The sequence below is a fragment of the Hydra vulgaris genome, chromosome 02 (genome assembly GCF_038396675.1).
Source record: "Hydra vulgaris chromosome 02, alternate assembly HydraT2T_AEP".
NCBI classification, from domain to species: Eukaryota; Metazoa; Cnidaria; class Hydrozoa; order Anthoathecata; family Hydridae; genus Hydra; species Hydra vulgaris.
The window spans coordinates 61263842-61286503 of record NC_088921.1 but is presented as its reverse complement, the minus strand read 5'-3'; the positions used below and the strand labels follow the sequence as shown (position 1 = coordinate 61286503).

At 27.0% G+C, this 22662-nt stretch overlaps 1 protein-coding gene across 1 annotated transcript; it reads right to left on the bottom strand.

The window, feature by feature from the left end:
- Positions 1-21720, bottom strand: LOC100207836 (uncharacterized). The gene is made up of 6 exons (XM_065791605.1): positions 21572-21720; positions 10599-10772; positions 8414-8660; positions 8129-8336; positions 5151-5345; positions 1-2268 (listed from the first exon to the last, which is right to left on the bottom strand). The coding sequence occupies exons 1-6, from the start codon at positions 21630-21632 to the stop codon at positions 151-153; spliced, it is 3003 nt and encodes a 1000-aa protein (XP_065647677.1). The 5' UTR covers positions 21633-21720; the 3' UTR covers positions 1-150.
- Positions 21721-22662: the final 942 nt, after the last annotated feature.

The following is a 22662-nucleotide window of genomic DNA, read 5'->3' as shown; positions in this document are numbered from 1 at the left end:
TTTTTTTATTTTAGTTTCTACATTTATTATTTTGAATATCACTTATTATAAAAATAGTTCTAAAAAATAATTCCATATGTAAATATTTTATGCTTTCCATTTTTTCATCTATTTTTCGAAATTATTTAACATTAGGTTTTGATTTTAGTTTTAATGTTCTTCTTTCAATTTTGGTTTTTTACTTTTCAGAATCACATTATTTGCGTTAACAATGTCTTTTTGTATTTTGTTTATAAGATTTTTAAAATTATTTTCATCTGTATAAACATTTTTCACATGCGTTAACCTTAATTTCATATCAACAGTATTTATTTTTTTAAATTTTTTTTCAATATCAGTTTTATCTACTACCAAAGCTTTTTTATGCATCTGAATATTTGAGCTTAACTTTTGGCTATCGTTTGAACTCTTCAGACTAATTTTGTATGGTACAAAATGTTCAACCTTATCTCTGACACTTGAATTTTTTGCGTATTTAAAAAGCCGGTTTTTAAAATGTTTTTCCTCCAACTCGTTATTAGGATATAAAATCTTCTTTTTAGACAATTTTAATGGTTCAAACTTACCTAAGTCTTTTATTTCATAGAAATAATTTGGATTAGGATGCTCATTACAGTTTCTATTTGGACAAGTAGTTTTAATTGATATTCCATAACTATTTACATTCTGCGCAAATTTATCTTTTATCCCCGAGATATTGATAATAACATTAATGTTTGGCTCGGAAATTAAGTTACCCAGCAAGACTCCTTTTTTAATCGGTGAATCAAAAGTTGTATTGTTAAAATTGTTCCAGATAGATAAAATGTGTTTCTTTTTTGAGTATTTTATTTTGATCGACTTTTTCGGATCAACAACCGGACTATTTTTTGAAATGAGGTGAGGGAGTGATGTGTTTTTGTTTTTCCTCTTTTTGGAAATAGTTACGGTCGTTTGAAAGTCATGTTTTCGTCTTGATTTTGTATTATGATCTAATTTCTTCACTTTTTGTTTAGTATTAGAATGTTGCGCTGGTGCAAAGCTAAAGACACGTGTTCCAAATGTTTTCATGTTTCGTGTTTTTTTTGTTTTTGAAAAGGGTAGTTTTTTTTTATTCTTTTGATTAAGGTTTTTATGAGAAATAGAAACATTGAACTGATTATTAACGATGTCACTTTCTTCTACTTTTTTCAGTGATTTTCCTTTATTTAAGCTGTAATTTGACTTTGCTAAAAAGTGCTTGTAGGATGACAGATTAGAGAAAAAAAGTCCTTGTGTGGCATTATGTTTTTTTATGGGTTTACAGTTTAACATACATAAAAGGCATTTTGTAGGCTCTTTAAGCAAATTTTGATCAAATTTTGTTGACTGTTTTTCTTCGTCATTAAGCTTTTTTTTGTCATAATTATCTTCAACAGGTTCTTCATTGACTTTAGAGTCAGGATATTTCTTTATACAATTTTGTGTTGAAAATACCTGACTATTATCTTCTTCTTCTTCTTCGTCATTTTCATACATATCATCATCTAGGTTAATATAATCAATTTCATTTAAATTTTCAATCGGATTCTCAGTACTAGGAATAATAGGTTCTGTTGGATACTGAAAGGTTGATGTCGAAACAGAACTCGTAGGAGTTATTGATTCAAAAATTAACCTAAAAGGTTTTGTATTTGAAATTGTTTGAAGAGGGTTAGCGATAATATTAACTGGTGTTTTTAAAGTAGTTTGCGCAACAGTTTCAAGAGATGGTTCGATTGGTAACTTTGTTTCTGATAGGAAAACTTGTTCTGAACCTAAACTTGTATTTAAGTTTGAAGTTGTTTCTGGTTCTGCGGCTTCACCAGGTAACAAATCCGTTTTTAATTCTGAAACTTGATTCAATGCTGTAACTGGTTTTGGTTCTGTTACAGGTTGTGGTAATGTAACGTTTCCCGGTACTATGACAGGTTTTGGGACTAAAGCTGGTTCAGATACTGTGACAGATTCTTGTACACTATTTGGATTTTTAGGTTCCATTTGAAATTGATCTTGAGTGGTATCTTTATTATTATTGATTTGAGCTACATTGTCAGTTAGAGCTGTAACGTTAGTTGGAGATTCGTAGTTGTTTTCAGGATATCTTAGTGGTTTTTGATATTTAGTTTCAATGTTTTGAATTTGAAGTTGCGTGTCTCCAATTAATGTTTGTAACGGTTTACTGAATAAGAAACCCTCATTTAAGTTTTGGAGATCAAAAGAATTATCAATGATTAAAAATCCTTCAAATTTTGTAATAGCTTTTAGTGACTGAAAAAAAAAAACAAGTTATTTTAATTTTACAGTAAATAAATTTGTAATTAAATAAATATTATTAAAAACTAATCATATCTTTTATATCTATGTTGTTTTGTCTTTACTCACCCATAATCCCATTTAATAGTATAGTTAGTGCATAAAACTAATGTAAAATTAGTAAATTTCTTTACAAAGATTTAGTAAGTTCAATGACTAATCAGGGGAATACAAAAGTGATCAATTATTTTAACTAAATGTTACTGTTAACATTAGAAGAAAGGTTCCATTTTATATGATACAAAAATGTCAACTGAAGCAAAGAAATAGTTTTGTTTAGAAACCATTTTTTCTGTCATAGTTTGGTTAAGCTAGTAAATGTTAATTTATATTTCAAAAACTTTTTTCAATTGTTGTACAAAATGTATTGATAATAAAATATTCTTCTTATCAAAATAATTCTGTGTTCGCAGTAAAGAGACTTGATTACGGTCCAGAAACCGTATTCTCAGTAAAGAGACTTGATTATGGTCCAGAGACCGTATTCTCAGTAAAGATGCTTGATTACGGTCCGGAGACTTGATTACGGTCTGTTAATGACTGCTTTAATGATGGTATCATCTAATAGATGATATAATAGATGCTAGAGACTGTTTTAATGATGGTATCATCTAATAGATGATCATTTAATAGATGACTTGCGAATGTTTACATTCTCGTTTTCAAAAAAGATATGCGCACGTACTTGTAGGCAGAAAAAACAAATGTTCAGAAATTTTCCTTATGAAACATTGAGATATTTGTATGTTCTGTTAGGAACTTTATTCACTGTTTTATTTTTTAACAAGAATTAAAATAATTTAACAAGTTTTTGTGTCGCTAGTTACTTAAAAAGATGTGAAAACTAATGTGAATTTAAAGTTTATAGAGTTTCTTTTCGAAAATCAATTTTTAAAAGTAAAAGACGTAGAAACTGCATTAAAACTAATGGAATAGCCAAATCTATCTAATTTCGTAACTCCAAAATCTAGTTCGATCTAAAAAAGAAAAGAGAAAAGTATTCTATGTAGCTTTATGTTAAAAACGACAATCATTTGACTATCAGTACTAATACAATTTGGATCTTGAAAACTATACTTAAAAAACGCATTATGACTCCACACCACCTAGTAATAAGTCTACTTTCGAAATATTATCAACGAAATATTTATAAAATAGAATTTTAAACTTTTTACTTTCAATTAAGGCAGCACAAAACTTTATTGAATTATTGAACTTGAAAAAATAGGCTTTACTTGAACAAAGTAAACATTTTATACGAAAAGTAAAGTAAACAATTTTATACGAAAGTCTAACATTAGACAAACAAAAGGATTTTTTTTCAGACTTATCTTTAAAAATGTTTTATGTCTCTCTTCAAAAGAGTTAGTTTACTTGCGATTTTTGTTGGAAGGCCATTTTAATAATGTGCTTCTAAAACGAAGTCCACCAAATAAAGATACTGCTTTTCTGCTGTAGCCCTGCAATAGTGTAATATCTTAAAAACCTGATTTCTGATGACAAACTTGATTCATTTATAAAATATTAATACCAATAAATTTGTAACTGGTATATAATAAAAAATAGCATTTGTTTGCTGAGGCAATTAGTTTATTATCTGCTGGCTGGAGTGGTTGTGAATCAGACAGATAAATCAAAATGAACTTTATATGATTCCTATTGCTTACTACTGTTATTCGATAACTATTGTGTTTCTTTAATGTAAAATATTTTGACTGTATAATTAGGTTACTATATTTATTAATTTGGTGAGTCTTCTACACCAGCTTCAGTTTTAATTTAATTCTATTAATTCACTACATAGTAATAATAGCGTGATTCAAATTATATAAAAAAAGATATTTGTTGCAAAAAAAAATTACTTTGATTAAAGAATGCTTGGGTTAATACTTTATGGGTATTAAATGAGAAAAATAAACATTTTGTTAGTTTACAATGGTTAAGAATCTCACATTAGCTAGATTCAACATTTCATAGTCTCACTAATTCGAAAAAAAGATCCAAATAAACATTAAATCAGAATAAACATGTATAAAAATTTTGTTTTTCTAAAACCAGAAAGCTAATAGTCTCAAAATGTAGTCACCATTTTGAAAAATAATAATATCTCTAAAAATAATTCACTCTTCTACTTTCATCCAAAATTTTTACACCCCGGCTGCACAAAATATAATCTCAACTTACAACCTATTTCTAAAAAACGGCTGCACAAAACATAGACCCAACTTTTACAACTAATTTAAAAGTTTGTACTGATATTTCAAGTAGCACAGTTTGCTCAACTGTGTTAAACCTAAATGGTTTTTGCTAAGCACAATCAATTTATAATATTTTAATCACAAATATTTAAAGTTAAAAATTAAAAACTATGCCCGCTTATACTCATTAGAAAGCTTAATCCAAAATGAAATCCCTAATTTAATAATGTGATTTTGAATAATCACATCTTAAATAAAAGATGTTAAAATTGCTAGCAATTTTTTTTTACTCAAAAGTTAAGTTTGAATATCCATGACTCAGTGTTTAGATCAACTACTTCAGAATCAAGTGTTTCCGAGGTTTAACATCTGCTCTGGTCATATATTCAATATAGATAAAAGTTGTGGCTTGAACTTCCTTATTAAAGGCTTTTTGGTTGTGCTCTATGACAAGACTGTTAGGTCTTTTTGAGTATCTTGTTAATCAGGAATAGAAAAAAATAATTCAGAAATTATTTGAAGTTTGTAATAAATTTAATAAAAACTATTAAAATAATGAATATTGTCCTTGTAAAACTTTAAACTATAAAAAAATGTCGAGCAAATACTCAAGATAAAAAACAGTATAAAAATTACAACCTTATAAACGTTGGTTAGTTCAAGAGGTTTGCGATAACAGCCAGGAAATTGTGTAGCCTGTATTGCCGCAGGTACACCTATATATAGTTTTGGATGATTAGCTCTGATAATAAAATTTGTCCACCTAATCAAGGATTCACGAAAGCCAGGAGATTTTTTCATGCAACATTGGTTTTCAGTAAATCTGACATATACCTAAAAAGACAAACAGAATATATATGTCTATCACATTTTGTTATTTCTTAAGTTACTGTCTTTTATATACAATAATCAATAGTATATGGTAATATTTTTAAGTTAAAAAAATGGAAATAAATCTAGAAAAAAAAACTCCAAACACTTATATGTTTATACTTATGTTAAATAAAGATGCTTTGCAATAAAAATTTCAATGATTGGAAGCTAAGAACAAAAAAGCCCCAAAAATTTGCGACGCCCTACTTTAATTGTGAGAGCAACAAGTTAATAAAATATTTTTTTACTGTTCTAAATTAACTTAATATTTATCGATAAATTTTAAATTTCATGAAACAAAAGTTATGAACATGTAAAGTTTAAACCCCCCTCAATTTGAAGATGGTTACACACTTTTTGCGGTCATAATTTAAACGATAAAAGATTATTTCATGAAATTTAAAACTATCGATGAATATTAAATTAGTTGAAATATTTAAAAAATAAACTTTTTTTTATCAATTTGTTGCTACTGCGTTTCATGTAGAGGCGTCCCAAATTATGTGGGTTTTGGTTCCCAAGCTCCAATGATTGCAGTTTTTTGTAAAGCATCCTTATTTGACATAAGTATAAACATATAAATATTTGGAGTTTTCTGCATGTCTTTAGCACCAAATCTCAAACACCAAAATATACTAGATCCGCCCCTGCTTCTAATTTTAATCTTTGTATCATATTAGATAATTATATAGTTCTTGGTATTTGCTATGAATTAGTAGTGGGCTTATATGTTTATTTGAACGCTAGATGTTTTAATGAAGCTATCAAATAGTCAAACATCTACAGACTGTGCAGAAAAAAAAAATGCTGTTGTCAATTACTTAGATCTTTAGGCTCTCAATTAAATTAGTTTAAAGCCGAAAATTTTATGTCCGTTTTCAGAATGATGAAAAAACTGATGATTTTAGGCAAATAAAATATAAAAATTGTTGCGTGCATTTTTTGTGTGTGTGTGAGTGTCCAACCAAATTGATTTGCCTCTGATAAGTACCACTTAATTAAGTAAAATTAGTAGAACTTTGAGGAGCATTGCTCTGGCCACATAATCCCTTAGCATGCAATGGCCACAAAAATTGATAAACGCTGCTTTCCCACTCTATGATTTGTTAAACAAAATTTATTTAATGTCTCCAGTTAAATTTAAGAACATAATCCATGAATCAGTGGATATTGATAAAAATCCAATCTTAAATTGGATCGTCATCAATATCGACTGATACTTCTAATGTGAATGTTTCAAAGTCTAGAAAATAAAATATTTTACAAAAAACGTCCTTATTTTGTAAAATATTTTATATTTATATAAAATATTTTGTTATTTTCCTTTATCATAAGATTACTCAAGAGTATGTAAGAGCCATTACTACATAATAAACCAAGTTTTTTTATTTTTATTGTTGCTACATATGTTATCTTGGGTAACTAGTAAAACAACCTTGTGACTTTATTAGTATTTTTCTTAACTGGAAGTTCTGCGTGTTGAAAAGAATTGCAAAATATCAAACAATTGAAAAATAGGAAAAAAATTAGAGGAATAAATTCACAGGTTTATCATTAATTGGATGTTTGATAAACAATAAACACCTACAAGCTGTTAATCGTGTATGTAGTAAAAATTTGAAAGGATTTCTAATGAGAGACTCTCCCGTTGATTATTCATGTCATATTTTTAAAATTATTTTGCAAAAAGAATCCAGAAAAAAATAGAAATGTTTTCCCTATATTTATCCTAATTTAGTTTTAAGCTGATGACTTTTTTAACTTTATCTTTTTTTATTTTTTTATCTTTTTTATTTTTTGCATGGTTAATGACCAATAAAGTTAAAATAAAATATTAAAAAATATATATATTTTTTAGAAATCCCAAATAAAATGTTTAAAAATACCACTTTTGTTATTACTTATAAATATTATACATGATATATATACTTTTTGGTATAATATACTCTTTTTTGTTTATCTACAGGAAAGCGATTAAAAGATTAAAAACTGGCCCACCTTAAAATAAGGGAAGAAGAACTTCTACTTTTCAAGCATTAGCAAATTTAAGTCTTAACTTGCAAAGCTTTTTAAAAGTCATTAGCAGGAGACAGCATACATCAGCATACTATACATTACATAACTATAAAGTTGTTTGTCTTCATATCTGTATGAATGACCTATTGATTGTTAACTTGTTGTTTTTTGCTAAATACATTGTTCTAATAAATACATGGATCGGGTTCTGTGTACAATTAGTTATCCCGAAACTTTCCTTCAATACCAATACAAATTCCTATTTGTTTGAGTATCAATATACTTTTATTTTTTTTAAATAACAATGCATATTTCTATAAACAAAGGTGAACTTGGTCTGTATGTGTCACTCCAAAGAAAATTTGTACTAGAAAAAAGTTATTTAATATTGTTGAATCGTAAATAAATATTCAGAGTTATTAAATAGGAGCTGTCAAGCGATCTTTTTGTGAACCTTATAACGTTTCCTTACAAAAATATATTTGGGTAAATTTTATCTAAAAAAATTACAACATCTTTAAACATCGGTCAACATCTTTAAATCTGTAATAATATGTAATGCGTACAAATCAAATACAAAAACACATTAAAGTGAGTTTAGTTTAGGAGATTAATTTTGCTGGTTTTGGGAGCCATTAAATATATGACAAAACTAAAACTTCCTTATTCTAAAAAGCTCTGAATTAACGCATAATGTTAATACTCTTCAAAAAAATTTTATTTCTTACTTCATCAATGATCTTTTTTGAAATGTCAAGTATCTTATTCCCTTCTGGTCCAAAAAACGGGTCAGGAAACAAACATGAAGGTGAAATAGTTATCAAATACTGTCTTGATAGATCCCTACTTCTCAAATGATCAAGCGTTTGAATAAAAACATTGCTGTGTAGTGGGTTGTTGTTCTGCATAAAAAAATTAATACCATTCATGATGACGCTAAAAATAAAAAATTAATTATATTTTTTAGAAATAAAATGGAACTTTTAATTTAAACACAAATTTTTGTTTATTACTTTCCAAATGGACGCAAATCATTTGCCTCTTCGCCTCCAAGAAATAGATTCCAAATAAGTTTAGCAAATTCTTCAGCTCCTTGAGCACTCTCAAACTTAGCAGTAGAACCTGGACCACCAATTCCAATTAAAATTTTTTTAGCACGTTCTTGACAGAAACGTATATCTCTCCCAATATGTGGGCAGAATAAAAAAGAAGACTTTTGTTTTGCACAATGTATTGAAAAATCCATTCCAGGTAATAAATCTAAGCAAAATAATTTTTTCTAAGTCAATCTATGTGTTTGTAACAAAAGTTATTTACACAGAAAAAGAACAACAAAAAGATATTATATTCGTATTTCTACTATTTCAATAATTTCAACTTGTTGGTTAAAAACGAAAGAAAAAAGAATATTAGTAAATTTAAATTTTTTGTTATAGTGATTTGCCCCCTCGCAACTGTCAAAAAACTAGTAGAACAGCGTGTGTCGGCTTAACGTAGGCAGCTAGTTACTATGTGCGGTTTTGTTTACAACAATAATTGATACCATTAAACTAAATGCTATCAATGATGTAAAAATGAAATAATAGTTTTAACAATTCCTCCACACTGCATTTAACCGTTGAACATGTCAGTTAATGGTCGTTTCAAGAAAAAACTTCTAAATGTTAAATTGATTAATTTTTATCCGATCCAGGAAAAACTATGACAGTACACGACTTAGTGGCCAAATTGACACCAGCGTATACCACAATATATATTGCCAGAAATATTCTTGCAGGTTTTTCTACGCTTGGAGTATATCCTTTTTTACGAAATACTTTTGTAACAACGACTTCATATGTGGCAAAGCAATTAACTGTCTTCTGACAGAATTATTTAGTAGAGCTATCCTTTATGACTCTTATAAAGTTGTTATATATCAAGTTTCTAGCACATCGGATATTATTTATCCTTTAGGTAAGACAAAACTTAAAACGTCTGAGAGAATTTTAAAGCACTTCTTAAATTAAGTTAAAACAAAAAGTACTTTAATATATGTTTAATTGAATGAGCTTTAACCTATTTTGATATTTACCACATTTTACTAGTTAAAAGTTTATAATTTGCTGCTTATGAAGATTCTTAAAAACATTGTTTAGAATTCAATTTTATTTTATTAAAATATAAGATATCTTATTTAACAAAAGCTTACACACATGACGCACACTTACATATTATTTTCCGTACAATGTAATAATTTTATCATTTATATTGTTATTAGTGTTATTATCATCATTATTACTATTATTAAGATGTATATTTTAACTCAAAAAACTTAGCTTTTATATAAGTTTTTTTTTTGTTTTCACATATTTTGAGATGGTTTAATAATTTTTTCTGTTCTTTGGAATGACTGGAATTGCATTAAAAATTCTCATTTATTTCTATTTACACGGTGATAATTTAAAGTTGCTTCAGTATATAAAGTAATCCCTTGTTGAGTTTGCCTTGAACATTTTTCTGCATATTAAAGAAGTTAAAATACTGACTTTATTTTCAGTTTAAAGTTCATACAATCTCTGTAATTTTATTTCTTAATCATTTATTTGACTATATATATATAAATATATATATATATATATATATATATATATATATATATATATATATATATATATATATATATATATATAACAAAAATACCTAAAAAAGGTCGAACCCTAAACTTTAGGATAATAAGTTACTAAATATCTTTTCTTTACCTAGTTTTAAGTTTCATTGGGACTGCAAGCCTTTTAGACTATTTTTATTTCTAGGCTTTAACCAAAAAAATTTTTCGCAAAAGTTTGACATAAAATATAAATATAACATTAGCATAAACATACATAAACTTTGAGTTTTTACAATGCCCAATCAAAGTGTCATTTCTAAAACATCAAAAAAATTCCGCCACTGATATATATATATATATATATATATATATATACATATATATATATATATATATATATATATATATATATATATATATATATATATATATATATATATATATATATATATATATATATATATATATATATATATATATGTATATATATACATATATATATATATATACAAATATATATATATATATATATATATATATATATATATATATATATATATATATATATATATATATACATAGTTTTAATAAATAATTTATCAACAAACCTTTATTAGTGGTATCAACATATCTGTTAACATATCCCACGACAATGGTCGAATACGGTGAATCTTTTGAGCATAAGCTTGTCAAATGTAACTCTACCGTATCTAATGCAGCGTTTGCTTTATTTTGACCCCAAAAGGTGACAAATTTTTTATCTTTTACAAACTCTGAAATAACTATAAAAACAAAATTTAAGTTGTAATATCGTAAAAAACAGGTTCAGTAAATGAGTAAAATATTTTTTACAAATGGTTCAACGTCTATAAACTACCAGTCTGTGTCAGCAGAAATAATCTATCTATTTTCAATAATGTAAATGCCGTAGAATTTATCTTTGGCCCATATATCATACTTTATGATGAAGTTTACTCGAGTAAGACAAAATGTTTTTTGTTGAAAAGGTTAGAGTAGATCTCGAGTGTTTTAAACTTTCTACTGGTACAGAGGTTTTTCAAAACTACTTATATCGGAGAAAAAAAATTGTATGTTTTACAAAACCTGACTGCTGTGTAATGTCTAAATTGATAAAACCTTGATTTTTGTAAGATTCCCAATTATAATCTTAAAAAATATCAGATAAATTTAAAATTATTTTACATAAAATATTAACTATGTTCAAGTTTTTTAATTTTAATTTTAATTTTAACTTCAAACCTTCCAACATTTTAAAAGAAGAAGAATAATAAAACTAGAACAAGTTGAAGTAGAGTAACCCATCAGATAGGAAAAGTAACCCATCAGATACGAAGAGTAACCCATCAGATACGATAAGGAATCTATTTCTCTTGTTTTGTTACTTAAAAATATTTTATATAAATAAATTTTGTCATAGCAGGTAGCTTTAATTAGAATACACATTGCAATAGTGGCAAGTGTTATTGTTGTTTTAGGAGGCGGTGTTTCTGATTTTATACTAACTTCGTTAAGAGTAACCGAAAACGTTGTAACTAAACAGAATTGCTATTTTCATCAGGATATTTGAACAGACTAATTTTATTGGGAGTTCTCATTTTAACTCTTGTACTGGACACAAGGAGAAAAATACACTTCTGATGAATTGCATGATGGGTACATTTTTCTTATAACATTAGGAAATAGTTGTAAAAAAAAAATAGTGTACATTAGGTTAGCCACAGAGCTTGAAGTACTTTCTTAGTTTGAAATCTCCTCCTAGCATGCAGAAGTCACATGAAAAGACATAATATTCATGACTGAAACATTTATCCGAGCAGATTCAAATATCGATTTTTCGATATTTGAATCTGCTCAGATTCAAATATCGAAAAATTTCAGATTCAGATTCAAAAAACGATTTTTTTATGAAGGTCAAAAAAGTTTGTAACTCAGTTAAATTCAATTGTGTTAAAAAAAAGTTAAAAGTAATGATATTTCTGATAGCTTAATAAAAAACAAAAATGGAGGCACTAAAACAGTCATATTAATGACATCATGTTTACACCCCAACATGGTGTAAAAATATAAGATAAACCATGTTCCGAATAAAATACCTTTAAATATTTTTCTTTTAAATTTTGAGTTCGTTTTCTCTTTAAAATTAAAGTTTATGGATTTCATAGAACTTGAGACAATTATAATATCATTAACCCAAATTAAAATAATAACCTTTGAATCATTTTCATAGTTTGCATAAACGCATGGGTCAGATTCAGATTGAGTTAAACATTATCTCAAGAAGAAGGTCTTTTAACATCTAGTTTAAGACTAAAGCAAATTATTCAACTTCCAAAATAAATTACTGTTGGGTTGTTCATTTCTAGGTGGTTGTGAAACATAAATTTTGCATTCTATTGGAAAATGTAGGTATGTACTTTTTTCATCTGCTTTGGTGAACAATTATATTTTCATGCACAGATAGATTCATAGTATACCTTTTGCTAAATATCGAGCTTAAATATTGGATGATCACCCAGGAAAAAAGTTCTATAGAATTTCTATAAAATTTTGAAACATATGGCCTATATAAATTATATAGAAATACTATAAAATTTCTATAGACTGTCTATTAATTTCTATAGAAATTGCTATAAAACTTTTTTTTCTATAAAATAAAAAGTAGAAAAAAAAGTTCTACTGGAATTTTTATAGAAATAAACAGAAATTCTATAAATATTCTATAGAATTCTATAGAATTTCAATTGACCATATGTTCCAAAAGTTTATAGAAATTCTATAAAACTTTTTTTCCTGGGCAGGGTCCCTATTTACTGAATACTGAATTGATTTACCTCCATTTAGATTTTTATCATTTGAAAAGGTAAGTATATGTAAAGTTGTCATGATTTGTAGTGATGAACTATATTATTTATTCATGATTTTCTACATTATTATTTCATGATTTGTAGTGATTTTCTATATTTATTTTTTATTTGTTATTTATTATTTGTATTTTAATCGCATTTATCGATTATCAGACTTGTTAACTTTGGATGACATTACTATAAAAAGTGGGTACTTTTGCAAGTTGGTAGTCAATATATTGAATGTAATCGTTGTTTTCTGAGCCATCAATTATTCAAGTATTTAGATCGTCTTTTAATTCTCTCTGGATTCCTACGTTTTTTAATATACTGTTTGTTTTGTGATTTTGTGTTTTGATTTTGATCATGCTGAGCCAATTGATCAATTTATCTTCATCATTTCCATTTTGGGCGATAGATCTATAATTTTTAGTAAATTTTTTTACTCTGCGTTTTAAAACTAAGTTCGTTACAAGGTAGTATACAAAATAAAAAGGGCTTTTCCTGTCATATCTAAAAAATTATCTAATGCGGTTCCACGTTATCCTATTATCGTGGTTCCAATTACTTATAATTATTTTTAAAAGAGTAACATATTCAGGTACACCAAATGGGCCTAAAGGCAGGGGTGGCAAACCAAAACACAAGGCCACTTGTTAAAATATCAACACAATATTTTACTATATATAATATCTAATATAAATAAACCTTTTAATTAATCTTACCGTTCTCCAAAAAATGTCACTTTGTCTACTAATTTTACTATTACGAATCGGGTGTACAGTGCAATTAACAGTAAACGTTATAACATGCTATTAATCAGTCTACTAAATAAATCAATTGTTTCTTAGCTACTTTCAAGATGTCAATAGTACATTTCATTCTATGCCATTCTTAGCTTTACAAGGTGTTAGAACGATTTAAATGAATGACAGTAGAATGAATTATTTGCCGAAAATAATTCATTCTACTATTATTCATTTCAACGACCTGTTTGGCAATTTTTTTAATGTTAATTTTGTCGATTTATTTTTTCGTGCATCTGAGCAAACGTAATGTTATTCAGGTCATTGCCTCCAGTGTCATTGCACTAAAGCTACTCTCACATGATGATGTTGGTAGAGGAATGGTGTAGCAAAGCTTCATTAATTTGTGTTTATTTATTGGCAACTTTTGTTGCTGGCATAGCATTGAAAATATCTGTAATTGTTGTCACTCTGGAAACACTCTGTATTTTGATTGATGCAATAGCATTGTACAGGTTAATTATTGTTTGCAGCCCCTTTAGCTCAATTGTTAGTTTTAAGATGTCAAAATCAATAAAAAATGGCATTCCAAATAAAAACAGTGGGGAATCTTGTTTATTCACCGTTGAAATTAAAACTTCTTCTATATTTTTTACAGCTGTTAATCCATCCTGTTCAAATCTCTAACTCAAACTGCTCTGAATAGCATCAATTACTTCAAAATAAGATTTCCTTTATTTTTGCTCTGATTTGATAGGACCAGTCATTGCGCCGCCCAATCTAAGCTTCTCATCTAATTACTGAATAGCGTAATGTTTTAGGTATTACTCTTTGTCTCTGCGTAATTTCGGTTCCAGACTCATTGTCTTGCTTGATTCCAGGTATTTTTTATTCTCGCCTTTAAAATTCTATTAAATTACTTATCTGATCAAAGTTTTGCAAATCTCTGAAACACATTTCGAATGCAGAATATTGCGATATCACCTGTCAGATTAATTTCTTGTAACTGCTTCGATAGATTCTCTGGGATAACGAAAAATTCAAAAGTGCTTTTCAGTTCAAAAGTGTTTTTACTGATGAAAGCTGAGATAATAAACCTTTAATTTGTGCTCTTGTTTCTGCAGCAACAGTCTTGTCACTCTGAAGTCTGTTCAATATTGTACTGAGCTCTGCAATCTTCTCCAGCATCATTTGTACTGTTTTTGTTCGTGATGTCTATCGAGTCATTGACACAGACTTCAGTTGCAATATTCTGTATTCATCTGATTCAGACTCAATGCAATGAAAATATTGTGCTGGTTAAATAAAAATATTTTTTAGTTTTGCTTCCAAGGATTTTATAACTGATGCTCCATCAAAGTCAATTCCGGCAACTTTTGTATATAACAAGTTGCTCCTCGAATGGATATCTTCATAATATGTCACCAAGGCATCTGAAGAAAAACCGTTGGCGCATTCATATACTCCGATAAAATCTTCATTCACTTCATAGTTGCCACGGCAAGTTCTTATATGAGACAACATTTGTTCCTTTTTAGTAATATCTGAGGATTCATCTGCAAGTATCAAATAGAAATGTTTATTTTTGATCAGTTCAACAAACTGCATTCGAGCTTCTAAGGTAAGAAGTTGTTCTTGCTCTTGCAAGATGTCATGATATAAAACATAATGGTTTTCAATGGTTTTCTTGAACACTCCACCAGAACATGAATCATTTTTGTACAGGTTTCACAAAAGACAACTTCCAGTGATCGATCATTAATAAATTCATTAAACCAACAACTAAACTCATTAAACCAAGCCTTAATACAAATTCTTCTATTTCTGTCACTATTTTTTTTTTTATTAATTTCACTGAAATCCTCCGCTTTTCTAACAAGATTTTTTGTTAGAATTTCACCATCATTTGCATCGGACTTCTGTTTTTGTGTATTGTGTATTTTTTGACTGCCTATGTCAACTTTATCTTGATTCTGTAGTTCATCGTGAGGATTCTCTGGCTCCACCGGTCCAGTAATTATTTTTTTCAGCAAAGTAGTAATTATGATCTGATAAGGTAATGCTGCTGCTTTTGATAATTCCTTAGTTTTTTTCTTTTGAAAACTTTCGGCCTTCAGCCTGACTGTTCAGTGGTTAAAACCGTTACATTTAAATTAAGTCTTTACAAAGTGTTCCTTTTTTTTTCTCTTTTTCTCGAAAATAAAAATACAAACTCAAAAAGCTATTGCTTTTTTGCAAAACATCTACTAAAAAACATTTGGAATATATATAAAGAGTTAAAAATAGTAACAAAAAGTAGTAACGTATGTCGATAACAAGAAGAATAAAATTTAATATAACGTAATTTATTTAATTTCGAAATGATTTTTGGAAATATTAGTTCTAAACGTGATTGCGATTTACAAAAAATTCTTTAACGTAGGTTTATTTATCTGAGTTGTTTCTGAGTTGCGCGACTGCTGCTTACTGACTCTGGGCCTTTTTTTTCTTTTCAATAAAATATTTTTTAAAGTTTCGTTTAAATCAATTTTAAACTGTTTTCTCTTTTTTTGAAAAAAAATTAATCTATTACTGCCTAATACCAGTTCCAGTTGGATGGTATTGATAATAAAATATTGATAATGAAATGTTGCATAATAAAATGCTTTTAAAGCACAAAAATTTACCATACCTATTTCTTAGAAAGGGCACATTCATGCTACCCTTATCAACCCAGCCAAAAGGGCAGGAATAGCAGTTGCTATCCTAGGCTACCCCTTTTCGGCGGGCCTGGTTGTCATTCTTTTTACAACATATGCCACTTCAACTAAAAAACAACATAAGTATACTTTTTAGGAAAAATTGTTATTTTAATAAACAATATTCTAAATTTAATTCTGCATCATTTGGTATCTAAGTAATGCTTTTAGCTTATATTATAATGAATTAATAATTATTTTTGCATTATTAAGCCATATAAATGTCAAAAAACTTTACATTTTGATACCTAAACTAAAGTGGGACGGGTAAAACTGGCAACTACTGACTTTTTTTTATAAATGTGTTTTACAAATCAAAAGCCATGTATTATGTACAATATTTTGAATTAAAGTGTGAGTGGTAGCAATAAACAATCTTATTTTCATTTTTTGAATAAAGGGAGCTTGACATAATTAATTGTCGTTTTACTTTAACATAATAGTTTTTTTTTGTTGCTAGATAAGAGTAACATCTAAATATCAACTGTGTTTTCCCCATCTGTAAATATTTATTTCTTCTGCTGGTTCAATTTTCTCCAGTTGGGCTATTTGCCATTTGCAGAAGTGCTGGTCCTGAAAAATTTCAAAAGTGTTCAAAAGCCTAGATTATTGACAAAATAATAAGCAATAAATAAAAAGTATTTTTTAATTTCTGAAATAACCCAGTTTGCTGAAGTATCTGGGTTTTCAGTAAAATAAGTTTAATTTATGGATTCAAAAATACGAGGATCAACTCAGTTAGTTCAGGATAGTCAGCTCTTTTCCTTTGATGCTATAAGTTCAGATTTTGTTTATCATTTATTTTATATTATACATTTTAGTTTTTTTAATTTATTTGACATTTAAAATTTTTTTTTAAAAACTGCAGTTTTGACTACAATCTTAAGCTGGTTGATTGCATAATTTGTCTGTTTTTTTAAACAGGATCCAAGGTTAGATGGCTATTTGAGGTAGGTTGAGACACATTTTTTATTATTAATATCATACCACTCCTCTTTTAGACCCTTGAGCAAAATATTTTCCGGACCACTGGTTTTTTTCAATAGTTAGAGCCATCTAAAATGATAAAAACTACTTTTAACATCTATTGCCTGCATGCAAGTATCAGCTTAAGTTTCCCAATATCCCTTCTTAGCTTAAATTAGTCATAAAAATAAATATTTAACATTTCGATATTGAATGTAACTGAAATAAAGATTTAAATTGCAACTTTAAATGAGTTGCTTTTTTACATTTTTAAGTATTTTTATCACAAATACCTGTATATTGAAACACGAGCCATTCCAGTATTGATTGTGGTAGTATCAAACGAGTCGTACATTATCACCAATATCAATTTATTTCAGAATGGCTTTGATGGTAATAAACTGATTAGCATTTGTTCCATGTGTAACTTATAGAGCACTGAGTATATGATCGGATTCCGCTGCTCTCAAAACAATGCAGTTCAGGCACACTTTGGCTAATCTCATTTTGAATAAGAATCTCAATACTTGCATCTTTGTTAATTATATTTCTTTTCATTTGGAAAGTCGTGGTGTTTAAAAGCAGCAACTTAACAGGTATTACCTTTTGTCTTTGTAATTTGTTTAATCAAGGTTGCCATTGCTTTATTGATTGATATGTTCATCCCTACAGGTGTTCTTAGAGTTTTTTTTAACACCTTCTTTTGCTATAGTAATGATCTGTCTCTCTTTTCTGTTGCTCAAATCAATTGCATATTTATTCTTTGAATCAGGCTCTGAATTAAATACCGAAAACAAAAAGCCAAATGAATTTTCAGCTATTTCGGAGGCACTAGGCTCGAATTTAAAAAAATTTAAGAAAAAATTCTTTAGAAAAATTCATAAATAAAACTTATATAAGAAACTTGAGTACAATTGTACTTAACGGAAGATTAATTTTCACACATCTTAAGGTGATACTCTACCAAATATTCAAGATTGTTAAAAGTTAAAAAAATAAAAATTTATATCAATAAAAACTACATAAATTTAAAATGCTACTTTCTATTTTATTTTATTTTACCTCGATAACTTTGCCTCGATTTTATTGGGAAACATTAACTTTAATAAGTCAATTTAAAATACGATAACACGTTATATATTTATACAAAATCTATTAAATTGTTTACATATGTTCTAGACATGTAAGGAAAGGTTTTGGATTTTCAGGTTATCAAAGTATTTCGAAAATAATAGCAACTCTTTATATATAATAATACAAAAACCTTTTTCAGGCTTAATGATTAAAAAAAAAAGAATGGAGCAGAATTTAAAAATTTTAAAATAGTTTTTCCCTAAAAAAAAGTATAACAATTTGAAGTGATTTACAGTTCTGCTTCACTAGATATCATGTCTTTAAAACAGAGAAAAAGGCGAAAAAGATCTAATTTAGTCTTTTTACACAATGTTAACATTGTTGTCATCGCTGTTTGTTTGTTTTTCAGGAGAAAATTTGATTAAAATAAATGGAGTTTCCTTGACACGTCACAAAAATCCAAGCAGGGCGCCGTGTATAATTACATAACCTAGAGTTGTAACAGGAACATTTTGCACCGATTCCTGACATGTAGAACTATTTAATAGTTAAAAGTTGATTATTTTATATTTAATATACATATTTTCATTTTTTATATTTTGATTGACGATGACTTGATGATAACTTTAAGCTAGTTTTCAACGATTCTTAATGAAAATTTTAAATTAATAACTGTTATTTATAAGAATTTTTGCAGTAAAAACGTTTGTAATCGAAAGATCAAGTTGTTAATATTACAGGAAAAAATTTAGATTTATTGTTCACATCAAGATGTTTTTATATCTTCAAGGATTTTGAATTAAATGCACAGTAAAATATTTCAAGTTTATTTTACACTGCTACGATGTAAAGCGCTTATTTACTTATATCTTATACCACGTACGTACATTTACGTTACGTTTCTTATATTACGCAAAAGGTATAAACTTTCTTTTCATAAGTAAATAATCTTGAATTATGCAAGTTCTCTTTACATGGATATTAAACTTCGAAAAAGTAAATTTTATTTGTAATGTTACTTATAAATATCATTGTGATAAACTAATAAAATTACTTATAAATATTGTTACGATAAACTCAGACGAGTAAATTTATTTTGAGAATATTTTACTAAAACAATATTTACTTTTTAAAATTAAAAAAATATCTTCCTAGAAGCAATAATTGGAAATTAAAAAAAAAGCTTTAATAAATGAAAACTACGCAAGTGAATATTACTTATGTTAAATATATGAAAGTTTATTTAACTTTCATACAATGTATAAAAAATTTACAAAGTAATTTGCCATTCAAACAACTGTTTTTATTTGGGTAATAATTTTGCTTAAGCCGTGATATAGATGCCAGATTTAAACTGCGGTGATGCATACTCCCGATGTTCTACGAATAACTCGGTAAAATAAGCTCGCAACTAGGCTAATGAGGGGCAAAATGAGACACTTAAACACTAATTTATCTAAAACAATCCATGTCAAAAGTTTTGAAAAAAATACTAGATATTTTTAAAATCCTCTAACATCCAAATATAACTCTAAAAAAAAAAAAAATAGAAAAATTGCAAAAGATAGGTCTCTAAAGTGCTTTAAAATTTTAACTAGTAAACTAAAATGATAGCTAATGATACTAATCGTTTCTTATCCTATACTGATATTTATGAACTCTTTTCAACTACAAACTCAATTTTCAAATTTCATTTTGACTTCTAATTGGTTCAAAGCAAATAATTTTAAATATTAATTTTAAATATTAACAAAAGAAAATGGATTCTTTTTTTTACTCATGCGCAAAAAAACTTTTCTACCAAACAATATGCCTCAAATTTATACTGATGAAATTATAATAGATACCGTTATTCTTAGGTGTTTTATCCTGATGAAAATTACTTGGAGAGAATATATTTTAACATACAGGCACCAAGGTTTCTTAAATTATTCGCATTTTATACAAAACCCGAAATTATCTAAACAAGAAAAATTTAATCCAGCTCTATTATCTATCCTCAATTATATAAATTATGCAAGCATTGTCTGGGGAAGTACATAGAAAAGTAAATTACAACATCTTTATCGCAGTCAGAAACATGCAATCCGCGTAGCTAATTATGCGGATATCTTTTACACTAAAAATATTTTTTTGATTTTATGAAAGTACAAGACGTTTATAAACTTAACATATTTAATGTTTTATGTTTTACTTTTATATACAAAAACGACCTTTTACTTTAAAACCAATAAATAAATACGCATTAAAAAACAATAGTTTTTTAATGGAACCTTTTTATAGAACAAAATTCAATCAATTTTGTATTACATATCGTGCACCCCATCTTTGAAACATAACAGTATTACCAAATTTTGATCCTTTTATTACTTTTCCTGTTTTTAAAACTAAATTTAAAAAGTTTATTCTCTTTATGGACAGTTTTCTAAAATTCTACTAAATATGTATGTTATTGACAACACCTACGCTATTTCATTTGTCAAAACAATTTAACAAATTACTAGCTACCTTTTGTTTGCAACAAGTTAACGACAGCTCATAAGAATGAAACATTTTACCATAAGGATTGTTGTTACATTTTGATAGCTACAAGTTAACAAAATAAAAAAAGGGGTTTTTTAACCCTCGGACAGAGTTAATTGACAATATTGATAGTGCCTTTTACAAATTAACATTTTACAGTATATTTATATCTATACTATAAATATATATATATATATATATATATATATATATATATATATATATATATATATATATATATATATATATATATATATATATATATATATATATATATATATATATATATATATATAAATATATATATATATATATATATATATATATATATATATATATATATATATATATATATATATATATATATATATTAGACTTGGTCAAAAAAAAAAATTTTATTTGTTCTATTGTTCTATATGATAAAATAGTACTGTAGTTAAAAACATTTTGAATAAAAAACATTTTAAGGGGTGCCTCAAGACTCTTGAGTTTCTAATATTGATAATAACATGAAACAAAAAAAATTTAGAGGAAGAAAGAAATTTCACCTTAATCTAATACCATATCTAATCCCGAGAAAAGTTCCTAATTTTCTCTATTTTTGGATCATCTTCTTTTAATTTTGAAATCGATATTTACTGCACAAACTTAATTAATTAAATGTACTTACCTTCTTTGTTGAAATATAAAGACAGCAAGATATAATAAAATATGCATCTTTCTTTTTCCATCTTTAATGTTTTAGAAATGTTAACAATAATCTTCTGTAGAAACTTAATTACTTACAAACTCTTTCGTTATTGCTAACTTTCGCTGCATGAATAGCCACAGTTAGGAGTTTGCAGCATTCAAAAAGATAATTTTGAAACTTTAAAAGCTTATTTTTATTATTTGTTCAAAAAGATAATTTTGAAACTTTAAAAGTTTATTATTATTATTTGTTATACTATGCTCAATCATTTTCTGAAAGTTTACTGTTTATCAAGAAAATGCCTAATAAAATAAATTAAATTTTAATAAAATATTTATATAAGTAAAAAGATTTTATAGAAGCCTAAAAATTTAGTAAAAAAACCCCCTCGGCCGTAGGTAGATAAATAACATAAAATAAAAAAAATAATTATAAGCTCTTTTTGAAATCTCTGCTTTTTTTTCTAAAACTATTTTAGGCCTAAAGGTACGACAAAGGGCTGGGGGTGGCACATTAATCCCTTGAAATATTTTTGCCGACAACTGCACTTTTGATAAATATATTTTACTGAGGCTTTTATCATAACTATTTAGTACGTCTAAGATACTAAACTAATTAAAGTTTGAGTTTGGTGAGTTTATTTTGGTTAAAAATAATCGTTAAAAAAAAAGAAAGATTTAATATTATTGCAATGGTTTGCTTATTTAAAAATACATTTACACTATACATATTAGTGAGGGAAAGCATAAAGAAAGAAATTTACTTTCCTGCTAGTTAAAAATATTTATTTTGCAAGATTTCATTTCCAGCGGGTACAGAACTCGTTGGAAGTTTTAAGAACATCATACGGACTTGTGACGTATATGTGGCGATGTATATACGTCTGTGCCCGCTTGGTTAAAGCAAAATAATTTATTGATAATTCAAATTCAATTCTTTCAACAACTCAAATTCAATTCAAAAAAACATTCTTTTGATCAGAAATTATTTTATTTTTTTATTCTACTGAAACTTCTCATAAGCAGATGTAAAAGCATCTATTTCTATATGAAGAATGGATATACGTCTTT